Genomic DNA, 18,942 nt, shown 5'->3' on the forward strand with positions numbered 1-18,942 from the left:
AGTCCATACTCAGGTTGGGGTAATCAAAACCCTAGGTGGAATCAAAACTCTGCTCAAGGAGCACAACAGGCCCAACAGCCACGAAGACCTTCACCTTTGGAAGAGATGTTCAACAAGTTTGTCAAGATAAGCCAGACAAACTTCGAGAATATGCACACAACAACCATAAATTAGGGAGCCTCCATTAAAAACTTGGAGACTCAGATAGGACAGCTGACCAAGCTTATAACGAATTTCTCGAAGGATTATGCTGGAAACACAGTTGATAACCCTACAAAGGAAGAGTGTAAAGCTCTTGGAGAGAGAACTGAAACAGTGGAAGAAAAACGAAAGAGGGATGAGAATGAGCTAAGGCAGTTGCAAAAGCGGTTCAAACAGCTAGGGCTAACTTTTGAAGAAGCATATGACGAATTCACAGAAGAGTTAGATGAGTACTGAAATTCTGGTATCACTAGAATGATGTTACCCAAGATGTCCCAACAACTTCTTTATGGATAATGTTGTTTCTATTGTTGGCACATCTTTCATAACAAGTAAAATACTGACAGAAAATAAATAAACTGCACAAGTAATTGTTAACCCAGTTCAGCCAACTGCCTACTCTGGGGGATACCAATCCAGGAAGGAAATCCACTAATAGCTCTAGTTACTAAGACCTCCAGCAAACCCTAGGATTTACGTCTTACACTAAGACCTCCAGCAAACCCCTGGTTTACGCCTTATAACCTCGACACTACTCATGCAACTGCTGCCTAGGAACTCCTAGACATGAGATCCCATCTCACTTCCACTCACACAACACAACCTGTGTTGTTTAAACAATGTTGGGAATGATGTGGCAACAACTTACCAAGACACTACTTCACTTTTTCTTAAAAGCTTCAAGTGAATCACACACGGTAAACTCCGTACTTCAAAGCTTAGGAGTAACCTTAAAATAATAAACTCACTTCTTAGCTCGTGTTATAGAATCCACAAGCAAGAATTACAATAAAATAATAAAGACTCAACAAAGACTCAATATGTGTTACTAATACTTTTTCAATGAGATACTTAGTCTTGAACTTGGTCTTCATATATATAGCACAATAGCACGCTCCTCTTGCTTCAGAATAGATAGGACGCTCTTTGACAATCATAAAAGGTGATCTGATACCTTTTCAATCTTCATTAAGGATATATCAAGACTTTCCAAAAGTGTTTAAAGGACTTTAAAAGATAGGATAAGTCATATATCTATTCCATTAAGTTTGTCTTATCCGTAAAACTCCTGATCAGATGAAATCTTCAATATGCATGCTATTAAGTGGATTTCCATATATAGCAGATGCTCTTTTAAATGCGCGAGATTTCCTTAATAAAATATGATGTTGTAACATGTTTTCCAACATCTTGTTAGTATATTTGTTTTAGCAAAATTAAGCCAATATCAAATATCCAACAATCTCCCCCTTTGACAATTTTTGGCTAAAACAATTTCAGACCATTTAATCACCTTTGAGAGATATAAAAAGCGCAATCCTTCAAGTCACCATGATCACACAAAAGAAGGAATGTTAGAGGATCTTTTAAACAAAATTTCACATAGGTGAAAAAATAAGTATCAGAGGGGTCAGCAGCGGATCATCATCAAATAGCCTCGAGCAAAAATAAAAAATGTGTTAGCAAAGATGTTTTAACATGTTTATCTAGCGTGGTATCAGAGCGAGACTTCTAATAACATCATATGTTATCAAAGATGTTGTAACATATGGGAGCACAACTTCTAGCACAGGTTCGTCCAATCAGGGCAGCATCCATTCAGCAGCAAAACTCCCCCTGACTTCATCAGCTTGTGCATCATCTCAGGGTAAAAAAAAAATTTACTCCCCCTGAATACTTGCTTACTGCTACTTAAAAACATGTCATAACAAAAGACACAACAACATGTAGCAGAAACAAACAAATCAAAGTACTACTCCCCTTTTTAGCCACAAAATGTGCCAAAACAGGAAAGTAAAGTATCCAAAGTGCAGAATTAAACAAAATACAGACCATGCACTCAGAAGGTGCTAAATCCAGGGCACAGAAACCCACAAACCAAATAACAAAGTGCAGTAAAAATAGTAAAAAGATTACAAAATCATTCATCATCACTGCTATCAGACTCATCATCCTCATCTGTAGCAGTATCATAGTCTGAGTCACTAGATGACTCCTTCTTCCTCTTCAGGGTCTCCTTCTTCTTGCTGGGAGGAGAGAAAACTTTGCTCCAACCTTTGACTGGTCCAACACCTTTTGTTTTCACTCTTGGTGCAGGAGTCTTGCTTGTAGTGGGCACAGCCTTCCCTGTACAGCTTCTCAACCTTTTTGTTATACCACCAGTTGGTCTTTCAGCAGTCTTGGTGGTCTCATAGTCATCAACATCCACTACATCTTTTTTTTTCTCTTTCTCAGCTTCTACAGACTTGTCAGCTTCAATCTCTTGTTCATTTGTGGGTATGGACTGGTTGCTCTCTTCAGACTGAGTGTCCTCTTCATCATCAGAGGTATCCTCTTGAGCAGTTCCAGCTTCTTCATCAGAATGCTATTTTTTTATGGATTCAAATTTTCATTAACCATCTTAATGGTCTCTTTAGTAAAAAAAAAAAATCTTAATGGCAATTTTAATGACAATATTTCACTCTTAATTTTTTCATTTTACGAATTCATATTTGCTTCGACTAATGTGTTTTTTTTTTATAATATTGACTAATGTGTTTAGTGACACAATATGAATATTAACGAAAACTTAAAGGGCAATTTAGCAATTGAAAGAAAAAAATTACTCCCTCCGTACCACAATATATATTACTTTTGGGAAAAAAATCGTACCACAATATGTCACTTTATATTATCAATAAAGTATTTAATGTTATTTTACCTATTATACCTTTAACTATTTATTACTATCTCTTCTTTCAATTCTTCAATTTATTTTTTCCATAACATAAATGAAAGACAATTTTATAAATCAACTCATAATCTCTCTTTTCCATACAACATTAATTATATTTCTTAATATGTGTAAAACTGTCAAAGCGACATATATTGTGATACGGAGGAAGTACAATAGACATCTAAGATTGAAAGAATTGAAAATGCTAAAAAATTTGTGCCTCAAACTTCATTTATTTCTGCTATAATTCCTAACCTAGCTACATGTCATTCGATATCTAGACTAGATCTAGACTAGACTGATACAACAAAAGCTCCTCCAGTTTCATGTTTCCCGCGTAAAAAAATAAAATAAAATATAGGAAAAATGAGTAATCAGTACTTGTTTATAGTCTACAACAAAAAAGTAATCCATGGCAATCTCTATAATCAGTAATTCCATATAAAATAAACGGCTGTGAAGCAAGCAGCATTTCTTTGAATTACCACTCTTCAAGAATTTTCTCAGTTTACCAAGATCTTGAGAAAGGTGATAGTATCAGGTTGAGAGTCTCACCACCAACAATGCCATGGTCATGACAATTAGTTCTAATGCTAACTAAACTGCATCCAGCCTTCGTTCACCATACAATGTTGCTGCTCATAACCCAGATCATCCAGGTAAGAGCTAGATTTTTGACACCCAAAAGATGTGTCACACCTGTAATAACCAGTTAATGTTTTACATTTTACGTGTATATACAGTTTACAATAAATTTATAGGCAGTGTGGTTACAATATCACAACTGAAGTACAAAGTATATCTTAACCCTATAGATGCCATTTTCAACATAAGATTGGCTCGCTTGCAAGGATTCTAGTTCTAGACTTTAATAGAATCAACCCAATTTGAATATTCCAAAGCCTCCAGTATCAGATTTTCCATCATTAAAAACTAGGGCCCTAGATTCCATTTAGTTACTGATCCATCTCCTTTTTCTGGCAGGTCTCTCCTGTTTAACTTCTGACTCCACTGGATTTTCACTTTTGGCAGAAGGCAGAGGTGCACTCTCTAGCTTTTTGAGAACCAAGGCTTCTTTTTCACTTGGCATTGGGAGTTTGAACCGCTCACTGCGTTTCTTCAGCCTCTCAACTGTGTCCAGGTGCCGATCCCCTGATTCCTTGGAATCACCATCCCTGCTTTCCATGTCTACAGAATCCCTTGCTTCAGCAGACAAGGGTTGTTGGTTATCAACATCAACTGTTATAGCAGATTCATCCACAGGTTTCCCAGCTTCAGAAGACCCGCCATTATTAACCTTATCAATGTCTTTGAACTTCAAGGAAGAAGAGGATTTGTTGATACTGAAATCTCTTTCCTTATGGCTTGTCCAGCGCTCCAGTTTAGAACGTCCTCTGTGAGAATCTTGCTGTTCATCTTCAGAGGAAATGCCATCCTGGTGGCGTTTTTTGGACAGGCGATGCCCTGGAATTTCATGCTCAGCACGTTCTTCATCACCAAATTCTTTGGAGGCCTTCACAATAGAAACTAACTATTATAGAAAACAATATCATATATCTAACAATTATTTTGCTAATGAGTTTGCAAGCAGAACAGAATCTTGAAAAGCAAGAGGGGGATGGGGGCAGAACAAGGGAAAATGCAATCAATGTGATAGACTTCAAAGCTTACTTGTCAATGATAAACCAAACAAAAAGTCCCATGTGAACAAAATAAAGAGCTGTAAGAGAAGTTAGTTCGCTCGAGGAATATTTGTATAAATAATAGAATACAAGATTAGTTACTTTGCTTTTATAAAGAAAATAGGAAAGACATAAGATTATGAAAGAAAACTCTCCTCCAAAGCTTTCCCATTTTAAAACAGAGTCACTTTTATTAACAATGTTTACAAACTGAATAAATGATCTCTAACCTTGTATTCTCCTACTTAAACAAATATTCTTCTAACTAACTAACTTCTCTAACAACTCTAATTACCCTTTATTCCACATCGTAGCAGGACCTTGCTAAGAATATCAACACATTGGTCAAGCAAAATGGAAAACTAGGGAAAATAATAATTCTTGGGTACAATTTGAAGGGAAGAAAAAAAAAATCTAAGCATTACTCTATCAGGGGAGGCTACATGGATCAAATGCTATCATTAGATTCTTATAAAAAGATTAAATTTCAATAAATCAATATAGAGCAGTATCATTTTTTTTTTTTTGGATTACAGAGCAGGATCATTTTGATGACATCTCCCAACTGCATTACTCGTAGGCAACAATCTAGAAACAAGACAACTGAATCATTATTAAATGTGCTCTACACAATCCTCTTGTTTTCAGGTCCAGAAACCCATAACAAAACTGATAAACAAGAGATCCACAAGCTTATATCAGTTATAACCAGATTATGCTGGGACCCAAAAAAAATTACAAGGTTTCTTCCAATCACATGGATGGTGTATCCCATAGTCCCGAGTATGGGGAAAAAGTGAGGGTCATGTTAGGCAATCGACAACTAATAATAAACTATCATAGATCATTATGGCATGGACCAATGTGCAATCAACCAACAGAGATAAAAAAGAATGCCTGATATTTTAGGGAATTTTCATATAATATCAATATACTTAAGAATGACTCCATAATGCAGTATGTTAAAAAAAATTATTAAAAATCTTGGATTTATCCTCATCACACATTTTGTTTCAAAATCATCCATCTACTTTGCACAAGTTGGGTCTTAAAAGTTGGTGAACCTAACAGGACAAGACTATGCCTCAAAAGGGTACATCTAATTTCTACCTTTTCACATGAAGTTAGGTAAACATGACTAATGGCAATTCAAAAGCTAGTTTGTTAATCACAATCAAGCCTGCCTTGCCAACAATTCAAATATTAACAGGAACTAAATTGCCAGCTCACCATAACTCCCAACCTTCAAAATTGATTCTAGGAAGCACATTTGGATAATGCTTATTTTCATGCAAGTATTTAACTCTCCAGACAGAGTTTCAGATTTTATATGCTACCGTAATGCATACCTTCTCATTGGATGGACCATTTGGATTTTCTAGACCTTTCTTGGACAGTCCTAAATTATTAAGGTCACAAGTATCACGCTCTTTGCTTTTCCTTGAGCCCTCTTTATGTTTCCTCTCGTGAAGTCTATGGTTATCTGAAGTATTAGCAACACGATCACTACGACTGCTCGACCTTTCCTGCCTAGATCGTCTTTCATCAGCAGTATATTGATTCCCACGGGCATAGGCATCATCACGCCCCTTAAGATGTGAACTTTCTTCCTGAATTCGATCCCTTCTCTTCAGTTGGTCATTGTGTCGCACTGCTTCTCTAGATTGGTATTCTTTCTCAGAAAGTTTATGTTCATCTTTAGCACTAACATGGCCCACCCATGCTTTTTCTTCAGCTCCTCGTACACTTCTTCCAGAACTCCTCCCTTCTTCTCTTTCACGCTTGGGTATGGGTCCATCATGGGACTGTTTCAAACGATGCCACTCCTCCCTATCTCTTTGCCTATCACCCCTCTCCCTCAGTAGCCAGGCATCATCTTTCTGCCTATTGATGTAATGATCATCAGGGTAATCTCTACTTCTTTGTAGGTCATCTCTCTTACGTTGATCCAATACGTCATCCTTTTCTCGCCTGCGCCGACTAACATTTTCTCTATAGGCATGTTGGATTTCTTCTTTTTCAATATGTTCCCTCCGAAGATACTCTTCATCCTTCCTCCTCTTGATATGGTAATCCTCCACAGCTTCATACCTAACCCTCACACCCTCATCTCTTTCCCTGTGTCTTGAGTCTCTCGACCCAACATCCTTTTCATACGGAATCCTGTAGCTACCATTAGCCAACTGTTTTCTAGAATAAAGGCTATCTTCTTTGTCGCTTCTCTCATTTTCTCGAATCTTAGTCCTATCCCTCTTTCTAGGTTCATTAGTTCTAACTTTTCTGCTATAGACGTCATCATCTCTCCTTGCCCAATCCATGTCAGAACTGTCCCTATCTTTTTGCCTATCAAATCCGTCAGTATTTGTATGCAATACAGGGACTGAGCTACGATGCCGGTCCTTGTAAGGGTATGATCCTTCTTTACCTCTAAGTACCATGCGATTTCTTTCAGGCTCTTGCTTTCCATCATTCTCTTTTCTATAGAATCCCTGCTCCATTTCATCTGGGTGCTGTCTGTTGCTAGCCAGATGTGTTGATCGTGGATCCTGAACTACTTCTTCCTCAAGACCCTCTCGCCGCTTCTGGTTATCTCTGCTGCTTGCTGATCGTGCTTTGCTATTATCGCTGCTTCTGGCAGCTTTCAAGTCCTCCAAATCATCACTTTCATCAAGCAAAGATTGCTCAACTGGAGATGTCAAATTCTGTTTCTTATCTATCCCATCCTTGAGGACATCTACGTTGTCGACTGTATTTAAATCAATTTCTTCCTTTCCCAATCTGGAACTTCCATCAGCAGTTCCAGTATCCTGAAGCTCAGCATCTTTGTCCTCCAAACTGGACTCCTTTAAGTCCTCAATGACAGGAGATGACAAAAGTTTGCTATCTTTGCCTTCCATGCTTTCAACTGAATCTTCTTTTTTATTGTCATCTGTATTCAGTTTTCGAATAGGACTAACAGGAGATTGACTACGTGCGCTCTTTTGCAGTTTCCTGTAAATGCAGAAGCAAATATGATATTCATAAATTATAGATGATTAACAAAAAAGATGAAAATGCAATAAAACAACTATGTTAGAAAAATGAGCAAATAAAAAACAGCACAAGAATGTACACATGAAGAATTCCTAAAACGCACAAAAATGTGTCTAAGTAACTAACAATCTTTTATATATATATATATATATATATATATATATATATATATATATATATATATATATATATATATATATATATATATATATATATATATACAGTTTTTATATACATTGAGACTCCAGGTGAAGATATGTTCAATATAAGCTCAAAATTCGTTTCTCCAACTCGTTTGACTGTTTATTGAAATGGTAAATTAATTCTAGCACATCACTGTACAAATTATCAGTCATAATCAAGCTGTGCCAGTTTAGAAAATTTCTTCCTATTGCAACAACCTAACATGAATGAATTAGTTAATACATATATTTAAATATCAGCTAGTTCATGGTGCATGGGAATACAAACTTTATTTATTGCAAAGACCCACACAGTTGAATACATTTCTGATTATTTTAGACTTACCGAATTTGCTGATTTCCCAATGCATAACAAATAAAACAAAATGATAGAACAAACACGGCAGATATCAACAAAAGCACACAGATAGAGCATATAATTCCTCTTTCAGGGAATATACTGTTCAATACCTTTCCTCATGAGAAGAGCTGAAATTGCCATCGTAAGACCTAGGATTTTGGCCCCTTGAACCAGAGTATTCGGTTGGCTCATTCTGTGAGACGAACAAACTTTCATCTTCATTAGGTACATTAGAAGAAACAGAATTCATAAATGGCATTCTTCTTCCTGCAAGCTCTTTCTTTCGTCGATTATAATCCTGTGGAATACCGTCAAAATACTCGGGCTCCAAACATGGCACTCCATCTCCAGCTACATGGTCTTCTCTAGAACTTTCAATCTGAGTTTCTCCATCATCTGATTGATCTTGGACACCTATTCCCACAGACGAATCATCATCTTCAGTACCCTGTAAAACAATCTGTTTACAAAAAATATTGTCATTTATTCATTGAATATCCAGGATGTACCATAAAAAGGTTTATCTCAAGATCCCATAAGCTTTTTGTGAAAAATCATCAAATACCTCAATGATTGCATCTGAATCACGCATTCGAGGTGGGCGGGTATCAATGGAAGGAAGACGTTCACCATAGCCACCTTCCACCTGTATTGCTCTACCAGTTGGCTGGTAGGAAATTTGAATAGGGAAACAGAATTAGAGAAAGGCAAAATATTTACCACTATTTGATTCTTTGATTACCACAAACATGTTATAGTATAATATTGACCGGCAGCAAGCAGGTGAAGAAGAAAACATTCTTTTAATGGAAAAACTGAACTATTTCGACAAATACATACTATCGGCGGTCGCATACGTCCGGAACCTTTCATAACATCACTTAGTCCCACATCAGATTTTAAAGAATTCGCATTTTCAACAGGACCGTCGTGTAAACAAGTAGCTGCAGCCAATTCAGGGGGCAAATCTGGATCGTAATCCTGGAGTGAAATCAACTAGATGATTAATTTAATAAAAAAAATAAAAAATCATTGCACCAAAACAACCAAGTAAAATAAGGAATTAATTTAAAAATGAAAATTCATCTTTTACATGCTCTGTTCGACCACTCTCGTAAACACGGATCCTGCTTTGCATTGTAGACTCCAGGCGTAGTTGCTCCTAAAAAGTCACATACAAGGTTGTTCTCAGTCTACACTAAATTTGTAGAGAATGTTGAAAGTGTTCTATAATTTTACCAGCTGTTTACAATAATCTTTCCAGCTCTCCTCATTCAAACCGAAGTTGAAAAAATCTGAGACATCAACATTCGGATATTTCCATGGTTTCTCGTCAAAACTCTCAATATCAACGTCAAATATAGTCCTGAAAACAAATGATGGTTTATATAAGCACCAACAAGGCAATATAACTGAGATTTAGCAAGACATCAAAAAACTGTAAATAAAAGTATCCCGCACAAAATCAAAGACATAGAGTTGTTACAAATAGATTTCTGCATGTAAATGCAAGCTTCAAATATCAAAAGTTGTTCATTAATCAATAAGATATTTGTCAGAAAAAATTGTGAACCAAAAGAAAGCATATGTCTGCATTAGTGAAATATAGGAGTGTTAATAGTGTTAATAAATAAATAATATCTCAATGAGGGGAGTTGTTGGGCTACCACTAGCATCAACCTCTTAATTTTATTTGCTTTGATAGCTAGATTTTAAGTGAGGATTCCCCAAGTGTTTAGATACTTATGATTTATCAAATTAGTATTAGAGCTAGTTGCCGGAGTCCAAAAAGGCTGGGTAAGGTGTTGTAGAGTGCAGCTTCCGTGACGTCGTCTCTTAGGGACGACACTATTATAGGAACTTGGGTATTATGTGGTGCCTAAGTCCCACATCGAGTAGTTGGGAGACTTGTTGGAGTATTTAAGTGGCTTGGTTCTTCCCCCTTGATATTTAGCTTTTAAGACAGCGTTTCCCCAAGTGCTTAGATACTAATCAACAAGATCAACATAAAAAAACAGACAGATAAGAGCTAACCTCTTTCTATTCATTAATCATGTTTTAGGATTTAAAACAACAAATTGCATTGCTACTCTACCATTTCAGAAGGTTTCTAAGGAAGCTGCCAAAAAAAGACGACTATTCCCTCAAAATAAGCTAATCCAAACATACATTAACAACTAACAACAGTCACTTGAAACCTAGTGTCATCATACAACTAAAGTAGAAAGAAGCAAAGGTTCACAATTAAATATTACTTGTGAGAAGGAAGGGTGAATTCCAATCCACCACCAAAACCGCGCCCTGCAGCATTGTTGCCCCAACTAGGTTGTCCAGGACCTGTATGAAAACCTTTCTGCATACCAATAGCCCCTTTTATTCCAGGTGGTCTCCAATCTCCTCTGCCACGACCAATCATGTTAGCAAGTGGACGAATCTGACCAGGAGGCCCTACTTGAGCAGCACCAGTAGCTCCAGGCATTGTTGTTGCACCAGGCCTAATATACTAAACAATAATAGAAGAAACAAATTATTAGATCTTTTCCGTTTAAGAAAGCTATATTTACCGTACATTCATATGCAGAACATGGAAAGAACTATCACGTCACTAATCTATAACATAAAGATTCAATTGTCTTCATAAATTACAACCTTTCCCTTCTCTTTATTCAGCTTAGTAGCTTTCCGATCAAAATTAATCTCAGCAAAAGTGAAAAGTAGAAAAAAAATACTATTTATGGTCACAGTTAAACTACTACTATTGAGAGTCTCAGATTCAGTATAAACTGTCAGCAATCCACCTTGAAGGGCAATTTGTAAACAACCACCTGAATGGGAACGCCTCCCTAGTCCCTACTCACTAAACTATCTAATTCCTGATTTATGAAAAACATAGCATTCAGCCAAAATAAGGTTATCTATTTAATGATACACAAAAGTCGCATTTTGTTCAAATTCAAAATGCTAGAAATAAATACAACCTAACACAGTTGAAGAGAATTGCCGGAGTCGAAGAGAGATATAGAGAACAGAGCACTAAAATCCCCAAATATGTTCAGCTGTCTGGTGTCATTCATCTACCCCTCCTCCCTCCAAAAGGAAACATAACAAACAACTCGGGTGTAGAAGGTAGAGATTAACAGCCAGTTTGAAACAGATTCATATAAAATTGTTTCTTGTGGAAGTAGAATTGAGGTTCAATCCAATCAAATAATGTAAACAACCCAAGCCACTCTCACTCTTTACTAGCCCAATCATAGGGTTTCATTATTATTATCATTATATAATATATAAATATAAATAAATTATAGATCACAATATCACACCATAGGCAAATCCATTTATCCCTTCATACTAGTTTTTCAGCTTATAATTTAAATCATGAAATTTCAATTTAAAATGGCTTAGAATTACAAGGTCAATCATATACACTCCAATTCAATTAAACTGAACACATTCATACTACAAAAAGAAAACCATAAAATAAAATAAATGTCCTATCATAAAACTGACCTTAAACTGGGAATGAAAAGGATGATACCCATGAATATGACTACCAAAACCAATTTTGGGAACAACAGGAACACCACCGGGACCTATGACCGCCTTGCCGGGTTCCGTCACATCCTTTCTCTCACCATCCAGCGGAACGTTTGCATTCTCGACCCACTCTTGCTCCTCCAAACCCTGACTGGGTTCACCAGTTACAATCACAAGCCCACCATCATCGTCTTCGTCATCATCCACCAGCCCACCCTTGTCCATCGCTAAATGCTTGTCATCATTCAACACTATCTGCAAATCATCGTCACTATCACTATCCCAATCATCGTTCCCACCACGGTCGTAACCTCCGCCATCTTCCACACCTTGGCCGCCAGATAATCCTGGAATAACCGGCTCTGAGACACCGTCATCTTCATCCTCGATGTCAAATTTAACGTCGTCTTGATCCATTGGATCGTTGTTACCTTCAAACACAACGTCAACCGCGAGTGGTTTTGAATCAAGCGAAGAAGCCTTATCCGCAGGTTCAAGAAGAACCCTAACGCCGTCGTCGGGTGATTCCTCGTCGTCGTTCTTAACAGGCGGCTCATCTTGTGTCGGGAGGATTTGATCGTTGATAGAGTGAGAGGCGGCGGAGGGGATCTGGTTGAGATCGATGGAGGAAGGAGCAGAGGATGTGTGAGGCACAGAGGGAGATGATTCCGTGGCAAAAGGTAGGAGAACGTCGGTGTATAAATCTCCGAATTCATCGTCTTCATCCATGGCAAAAAAAAATAGTGAGTTTTGGAGAGAGAGAGAGAGAGAGAAAGATTTGTGTTTGTGTGTGTACTTTGTTCAAGAGGGTTTTGAGGTTCGGCAACTAGTGCCGAAGCTGTTTCAATGCCCCCAACCTGCTCTTCCTCTCTCTTCTCTCTATCATTCTTTAGGTTTAAATTATTTAAATTAAAATTAAAACTAGTACGTATATATGTTAATATTATTATTATTTATATTTATTTATTTTGGTTATGGACATCTTTACAAACCGAGATCGAAGGTAGAGATTATTTCTTTGGTATTGTTGACAACCACTTTGAATATTTAACTTTGAATATTTGAAATTTTCGCAATAAAGTAATTTTTAAGGGCAATATACCGGATGTGTCATCTTTATTGGAGACAATCAAACTTTTCTTGGTTGTGGTTCACTATAGTCGGTATGGGCATAGGACTTGTACTCATTTTCAATTTTGGTGTTTAAATCTTATGTCTTGTATTCTAAGCACTTAGTTTAGTGTTAATTGTTGTAAGGGTTTGAGTACCCCTAATATTCTTTATAATAATTTTTTGCTTATAAAAAAAATTATATTTATACATTTATTTTAAAATATTATTTGAGTAGTTTGGTTTAAAATCTACGGTGAAAATAAGATAATTTTTGCATGATATAAATATTTAAAGATGTTACAAAGTTGAGCGAGATGGAGAGTGTCCTTCGCTTTTTGCATGATATCAAATCTATTTTGACACGTTTTCATTCTCAAATGAAAATATGGTTTGATTTTTCATAGCCTTAAGAATTTATGGGAACGTGTTTTCCCATAAAATTAAAATATATCATGATACTTTGATTGCGATAAATTTCCTCGAAGATGGTTGTACGTTAACTCATCCATAGCCGAATCTTTATGAAAAATATATCAGGTTCACGCGCATGATAATTTTTATTTTTTTCCAATAACATTTATTTGCTTATGTTCTTTTTTTTTAAGGTTGTTTTTGTCTTTTTTTCATTTTATACTCCCTCCGTCCTAAAATAATTGTCACATTTGACTACTGCAATTTGTCGATATACAATTTTGATCATTAATATATTTTAGTTGTGTATTATTAAAAATTATGAAAAATTGATATTTTGATAGTAGCATTGATCGCTGTCGTACGCGGTCAAAAATAATTAAATTATAAAAATGTAGTAACAAGGTAGTTAACCTTGATCGTCTCACAAGGACTGTTAAATTAGTTTTGCAATATTATAATCAAGTAAAAACTGTAAAAAGTGGGGTTTAGGTTTGGTTTCGGTAATTAGAAAATAAAGAAAATTGTTTGATTGAAAACAGTTGTGAAAAACGGATTAATCTACTGCTCGAAAATTTCAGACTTATTGATTATTATATTATCAGTCCCTATCGGATTTAATTCTCTTACCATCACAGAAACGATTAACAAGCGTATTCTATTCTATATGAGTTATACATTCATTTTGTTAGAATTACCGAATTAGGCAAACGGTTAAGAACACGTGAATAAACAAATAAGCTAAGTTAAAATACGACTATCTTGAGGAATATAAATCAATCGAAATTAACAATAATATTCTATGAAACTTGAATTAAGAAAACTAGTAACAAGAACATAATTGAAAAGAAATAAATAAAACTGGAAAATATAATAACCTCAAAGAAAGCGAATTCAGTTTGCAGTTTGCTATCTAGAAAACAAACTCAGTTGCAGTTTGCTATCCAGAAAGCGATCTCTTTTTTCCCCGATTTTTGCTATTTACACACTTACTTTCTAAGTAACGAGATGAGTAAATTCGGAATATCAGGGCGCACGCATGTATGCCAGGGGGTGCAAGAAGTACAACTCAAGTAAAAAATTCAAAACCAAATTAAAAAGAAACAAATCGGACTTGAATTAATGTGGTGTTGTAAGAGATAATTTCTCTTCTAACCTCCCACGTTTCTTTTATACCTTTCTAAAATCCCATTTTTCCCTTTTAAATTAAAAAAAATTTGGAATACAATTTCTGTTTATACGAACCGAAAAATAGAAACTTCGGTTTTTAGAAACTGCTCGCTAAAAACTTCGGTTAATGTTAACCGAAATGATCCTTTATATCACGAAAGGTTTGTTGTAACACCCAAACCCCTTAACGCGAATTTATTGAATATAAATAAATAAAACACTTAAGAAATTAAGGCGTCACGAATTATAATGCAAAACCACGGCACAAACATGTCATGCTAGCACAGCGGAAATTAAAAACAATTATAGTTCATTGTGCATATCATACAATAGTCATAATTGTTCACACAATACCCCTAGGCTCTAGGCCATATCAACAAAGGATATTATGTTTACAACCCAAAAGGTAGGATTAGCAAAGTTAAATATGCCATCACGGGCTTAATACAATTCGAACGAATAACCCGACCCGGTAAAACCTAATCAGAGCAATTCTATACCACCCATCAAAAGATATATAACATACATCTAAGGAGTAGTCTACGCTAACTCCTCACCAAAAAGCGCACTACACGAGCACGAGCAGCCTCTAACTCTGATCGGGATCCTCAACCTGAGAATCTGAACCCCCAACGGTCCAGCACATAACACAAAGCATGAGAGTTAGATCACATAATCAAAATACAAGTGCAAGTAAATTGATACTTAAACACTTCTTCAATAACATAAGCATGCCTCACAATTATACATATACTTATACATATATTCACATCTATAATCCAATTAGAAGTTCTCAAACACATAATCGAATACCAAACTATCAAGTATCAATTATCAAATACCACAATTAGCCAAACATGCGTCACATATCATTTATCATAAAATGCACACATAGCCTAATGCGACTCTAATGCTTCAACTTCATGAATGTCACCCTAGACATTTCTAATGCATGTGGTACCATCTTCTTTATTAGAGTATCTCACCTCTAATATCCTTCTTTATCGGATAAATATAATCCGATATACTTCTTTATTGGAATATCCAATATCCTATTTAATTCATGAATGCATGTATATGTTTTTCATGAATTCACTCACAATTATATAGCATAAAGCTCTTCCTTTACTATGTGGAACACTATCCAACATACTTCATCATTAAGATTTAACAAAACCTTAATATTCTTCATTTATACTTCATACACGTTTAACAATCATTTAACGATTAGCAATGAGCATTATAAGCATCAACATGCATCAATAATCATGTAAGGATACCCTTAAACCATGTTACAAGTGTCTAATTACACTTACAAACATTAACAAAAAGTTGCAGGTCTAGTACTGTTCGCTAAGCGAACGGTAGCGAGCCTCAGCGAACGTTACCAGAGGAAGGCTAACTCATAGTGAGCTCCAGCGAACATCAGCGAACTATTCGCTGAGCGAAGGCTTAGCGAGCCTACGCGAACAACGCCAGAGAAATACCTGCTCGTGGCGAGCTGCAGCGAGCCGTGGCGAGCTGTTCGCCACGCGTTCGCTGAGCGAAGGCCTAGCGAGTGCCTCCTGTCAGGACAGTTCAAAACTTGCGTTTTCTACACCAAATCACCCAAAAATCCCATTTTTCATGTTATAAATCCCAAAAGAGTTTGTATTCAAACATAACAACCATAGATAAACACAAAAGGACAGTCCATTTCTTAGATCTACCTCAGAAACATCGAAAAAGTAAAGATTGACACTTTTTCATCAAAACTCTCAAGAACACAAAGTTCTTGAGTTTAATCTGTTAGAAAACTCGTTTTTAACCATTATTTTCGTTCATTAATCATGTTAAAAGCATGTTAAACATATCAAGAACCTTAGAAACGATTTTCATCAAGAAAATCCATTCCAAGCTAAAACGAAAATGGGGTGGAGGAAGTTCGGGTGAGGAGAAATCGACATTCTCCCCTTCCTCGGGTCACCCACGATTAAGGAATCTACTCTCATACCTGGATTCGAAGAAAACTCGATGAATGATCTTGAATCTCTCCCTTTTCTTCTTGCCCTAGCTCCCAAACTCTCCAACTCTCTCAAGAACACAAGAACTATGAGAAATGAAATGTTTCTCCCTTCCTCATGGCCATATGGCGCCCCCTCACACACACACAAGGCCCATTGGGCCTCAAGTCCAATTGGCTTGGCCCAATAACACGATAACTCTCACTATTCGCTTAATAACTAAAGTACTCGATAAATAACTCTAGTTATTACTTAATTAAAATGCCACGTTAAATAAAATATTTTAACACATTAAAAATTAATAATTTGAAAATTGGGTTGTTACAACTCTACCCTCCTTAAAGAATTTTCGCCCTCGAAAATTACCTGGAAATAACTCTGGATACGAACTCATCATCTTGCTCTCCAATTCCCAAGTCGCATTCTCACCAGCGGGTCCTCCCCATACCACCTTCACCGAGGCGATATCCTTGTTTCTCAACCTCTTCACTTCTCTAGCTTCGATCCTCAAAGGCACAGCCTCGACCGTTAAGTCATCCCTCACTTGAACATCATCTGATTCAATCACATGTGACGGGTCTCTTACATACTTCCTCAATTGTGACACGTGAAACACATCGTGCAAATTCGCCAATGACGGCGGTAAAGCAATCCTATACGCCACTTTCCCCACTCTTTTCAAAATCTGATAAGGACCAATAAACTTCGACGTCAACTTCCTCGACTTCAAAGCACGTCCAATTCCGGTAGTCGATGTAACTCTTAAGAAAACATGATCACCTTCTTGAAATTCGATGTCTTTCCTCCTCTTGTCATGATAACTCTTTTGACGACTCTGAGACGCTTTCATCTTCTCTCGAATCATTCTAATCTTTTCCGTAGTCTCTTGCACAATCTCCGGACCAAGAATCACACTCTCTCCGGATTCAAACCAACAAAGCGGTGTTCTACACCTCCTCCCATACAAAGCTTCAAAAGGTGCTGTTGGAACAAAATTGATTTAAAAATGTTTGCCCCTAAATCTATAAAGGTTTTGATGATAACAAAGTATTAATTAACAATTGGAAGGACTAAAAATTTATTTTAAGTGTGCAGATATAAGCATCATATAAGCTCCGAGTAAAGTTCAGAGGATGTGAATTCAGAAGTTCACAAGCGCTCAGAAGATGTTGGACTTCAGAAGTTGCAACCTTCAGAGGATGAAGTCTTCAGAACTTCTTAAGTGACTAAAGCGTCATCAACCTCTGAAGATCATTTTGTTATCTGTGAAGATTCCCTTTGCAAGTCAACTCTTCTACCAATGAAGAAAAGGACCCTTCAAGCCTGATCAGTTCAGCTACCCTCTGTTTTGTCTGTCCTATCTTGAGAACGTGGGTCTTCAGTTTTGTTAGCTGAATAAGGAAAGTCCACTCTGCAGTAGTCAAAGTACCTGAAACTCTTTCTTAGTTTTGGATACAACCAAACTGCATCAAGACAGACTGCTTGAAGACAAAAGATTATCAACTCCAACGGTTCTTTTTGCAACGACTCTTTTCTAGTGGTATATATACTAGAAGATTCAGCTACAACAAAAAATACAATTTATCAAGAATTGAACGTGCGCTGAACAAACTCTGAACTCTGTGTATACAAGCTCTGAACCTTTCATCAAGTGTTTTTGCACTTTAGTCAAATACTCTGTATTATTTGTATTTGCTCTCTTTAGGTTCATCTAAGAGCACTTGTATATTTTTATACACTTTACTATTACTTGAGGAAACTTAAGCTTGTGTGCTTAAGTGTGAAGTCTTAAGCTTGTGTGCTTGAGCATTGTTGAGAAGTCTCTTGCTTGTGTGCTTGAGCAGGTGTAATCTTGTGTGATTATAGTGAACTCCCTTGGAAGTGCAAGGGGACTGGACTACTCTCGTTTTGTGAGAGGAACCAGTATAAATTGCTTGTGTGATTTCTCTCTCTCTATCTTGCTTTTATTTGTGTTATTTATCCGCTGCTAACGTAGTTGAGTTAAGAACTTGAAAAAGTTTTAACTTGGCTAAAACACAATTCAACCCCCCCTTCTTGTGTTTTCACACCTTCAATTGGTATCTAGAGCACTGGTCTGTTACTTTCACTTAACAGTGAGACAGTAAAGATCTTGTGAGAACACTATGTCTGGAGGAGACGATAGTAGCACTAGAACTGGTGAGGACAGTGGTGCTGGTGGTGGTCCTAGAAATGCCTTTGGTTATGACTACTTAAGTAATGAATCACATGAACATAGTGGCAATAGAAAAGCCCCTATATTCAATGGTGATGCCTCATTATTTGAGTGGTGGAAAGAAAGATTGTATAGCAATATTACTGCTATTGATCATGAGTTGTGGGATTTGGTTGAGCTGGGAGTAGCTTTTGAAAACTTAAATGAACATGGAAGGTTGTCCATTGAGCATAGAAAGCTACTCACACCAGCTAACTTAAAAACCTACACTAAGCATCATAGAGTAAAGGACATTGTTGTTGGTGCTATTAGACATGAAGATTATGTCAGAATAGAGGA

At 36.6% G+C, this 18,942-nt stretch overlaps 1 protein-coding gene across 2 annotated transcripts; it reads right to left on the reverse strand.

The window, feature by feature from the left end:
* Window positions 1-3,282: 3,282 nt before the first annotated feature.
* On the reverse strand, window positions 3,283-12,648 carry LOC123882844 (FIP1[V]-like protein). 2 transcript variants are annotated; one of them, XM_045931481.1, is made up of 9 exons: window positions 11,686-12,648; window positions 10,431-10,678; window positions 9,415-9,541; window positions 9,269-9,337; window positions 9,016-9,156; window positions 8,741-8,842; window positions 8,286-8,635; window positions 5,949-7,590; window positions 3,283-4,430 (listed from the first exon to the last, which is right to left on the reverse strand). In XM_045931481.1, exons 1-9 carry the CDS (start codon window positions 12,439-12,441, stop codon window positions 3,870-3,872), a joined length of 3,996 nt encoding a protein of 1,331 aa, XP_045787437.1. In that variant the 5' UTR covers window positions 12,442-12,648; the 3' UTR covers window positions 3,283-3,869. The 2 variants fall into 2 exon arrangements, with proteins under 2 accessions (XP_045787437.1, XP_045787436.1); XM_045931480.1 differs by having other exon boundaries at window positions 3,283-4,448; window positions 11,686-12,638.
* Window positions 12,649-18,942: the final 6,294 nt, after the last annotated feature.

Source organism: Trifolium pratense, linkage group LG5, assembly GCF_020283565.1.
Source record: "Trifolium pratense cultivar HEN17-A07 linkage group LG5, ARS_RC_1.1, whole genome shotgun sequence".
NCBI lineage: Eukaryota > Viridiplantae > Streptophyta > Magnoliopsida > Fabales > Fabaceae > Trifolium > Trifolium pratense.

What these genes read in the sequence shown, in the direction of transcription:
- LOC123882844 (XM_045931480.1), bottom strand. Translation starts at nt 12,441, where the DNA reads ATGGATGAAGACGATGAATTCGGAGATTTATACACCGACGTTCTCCTA. An exon ending in ATTCAGATGCAATCATTGAG is followed by an intron (nt 8,636 to 8,740) that starts GTATTTGATGAT and finishes TTTTGTAAACAG; the next exon opens with ATTGTTTTACAGGGTACTGA. An exon ending in ATGGTCCATCCAATGAGAAG is followed by an intron (nt 4,449 to 5,948) that starts GTATGCATTACG and finishes TTTCTATAATAG; the next exon opens with TTAGTTTCTATTGTGAAGGC.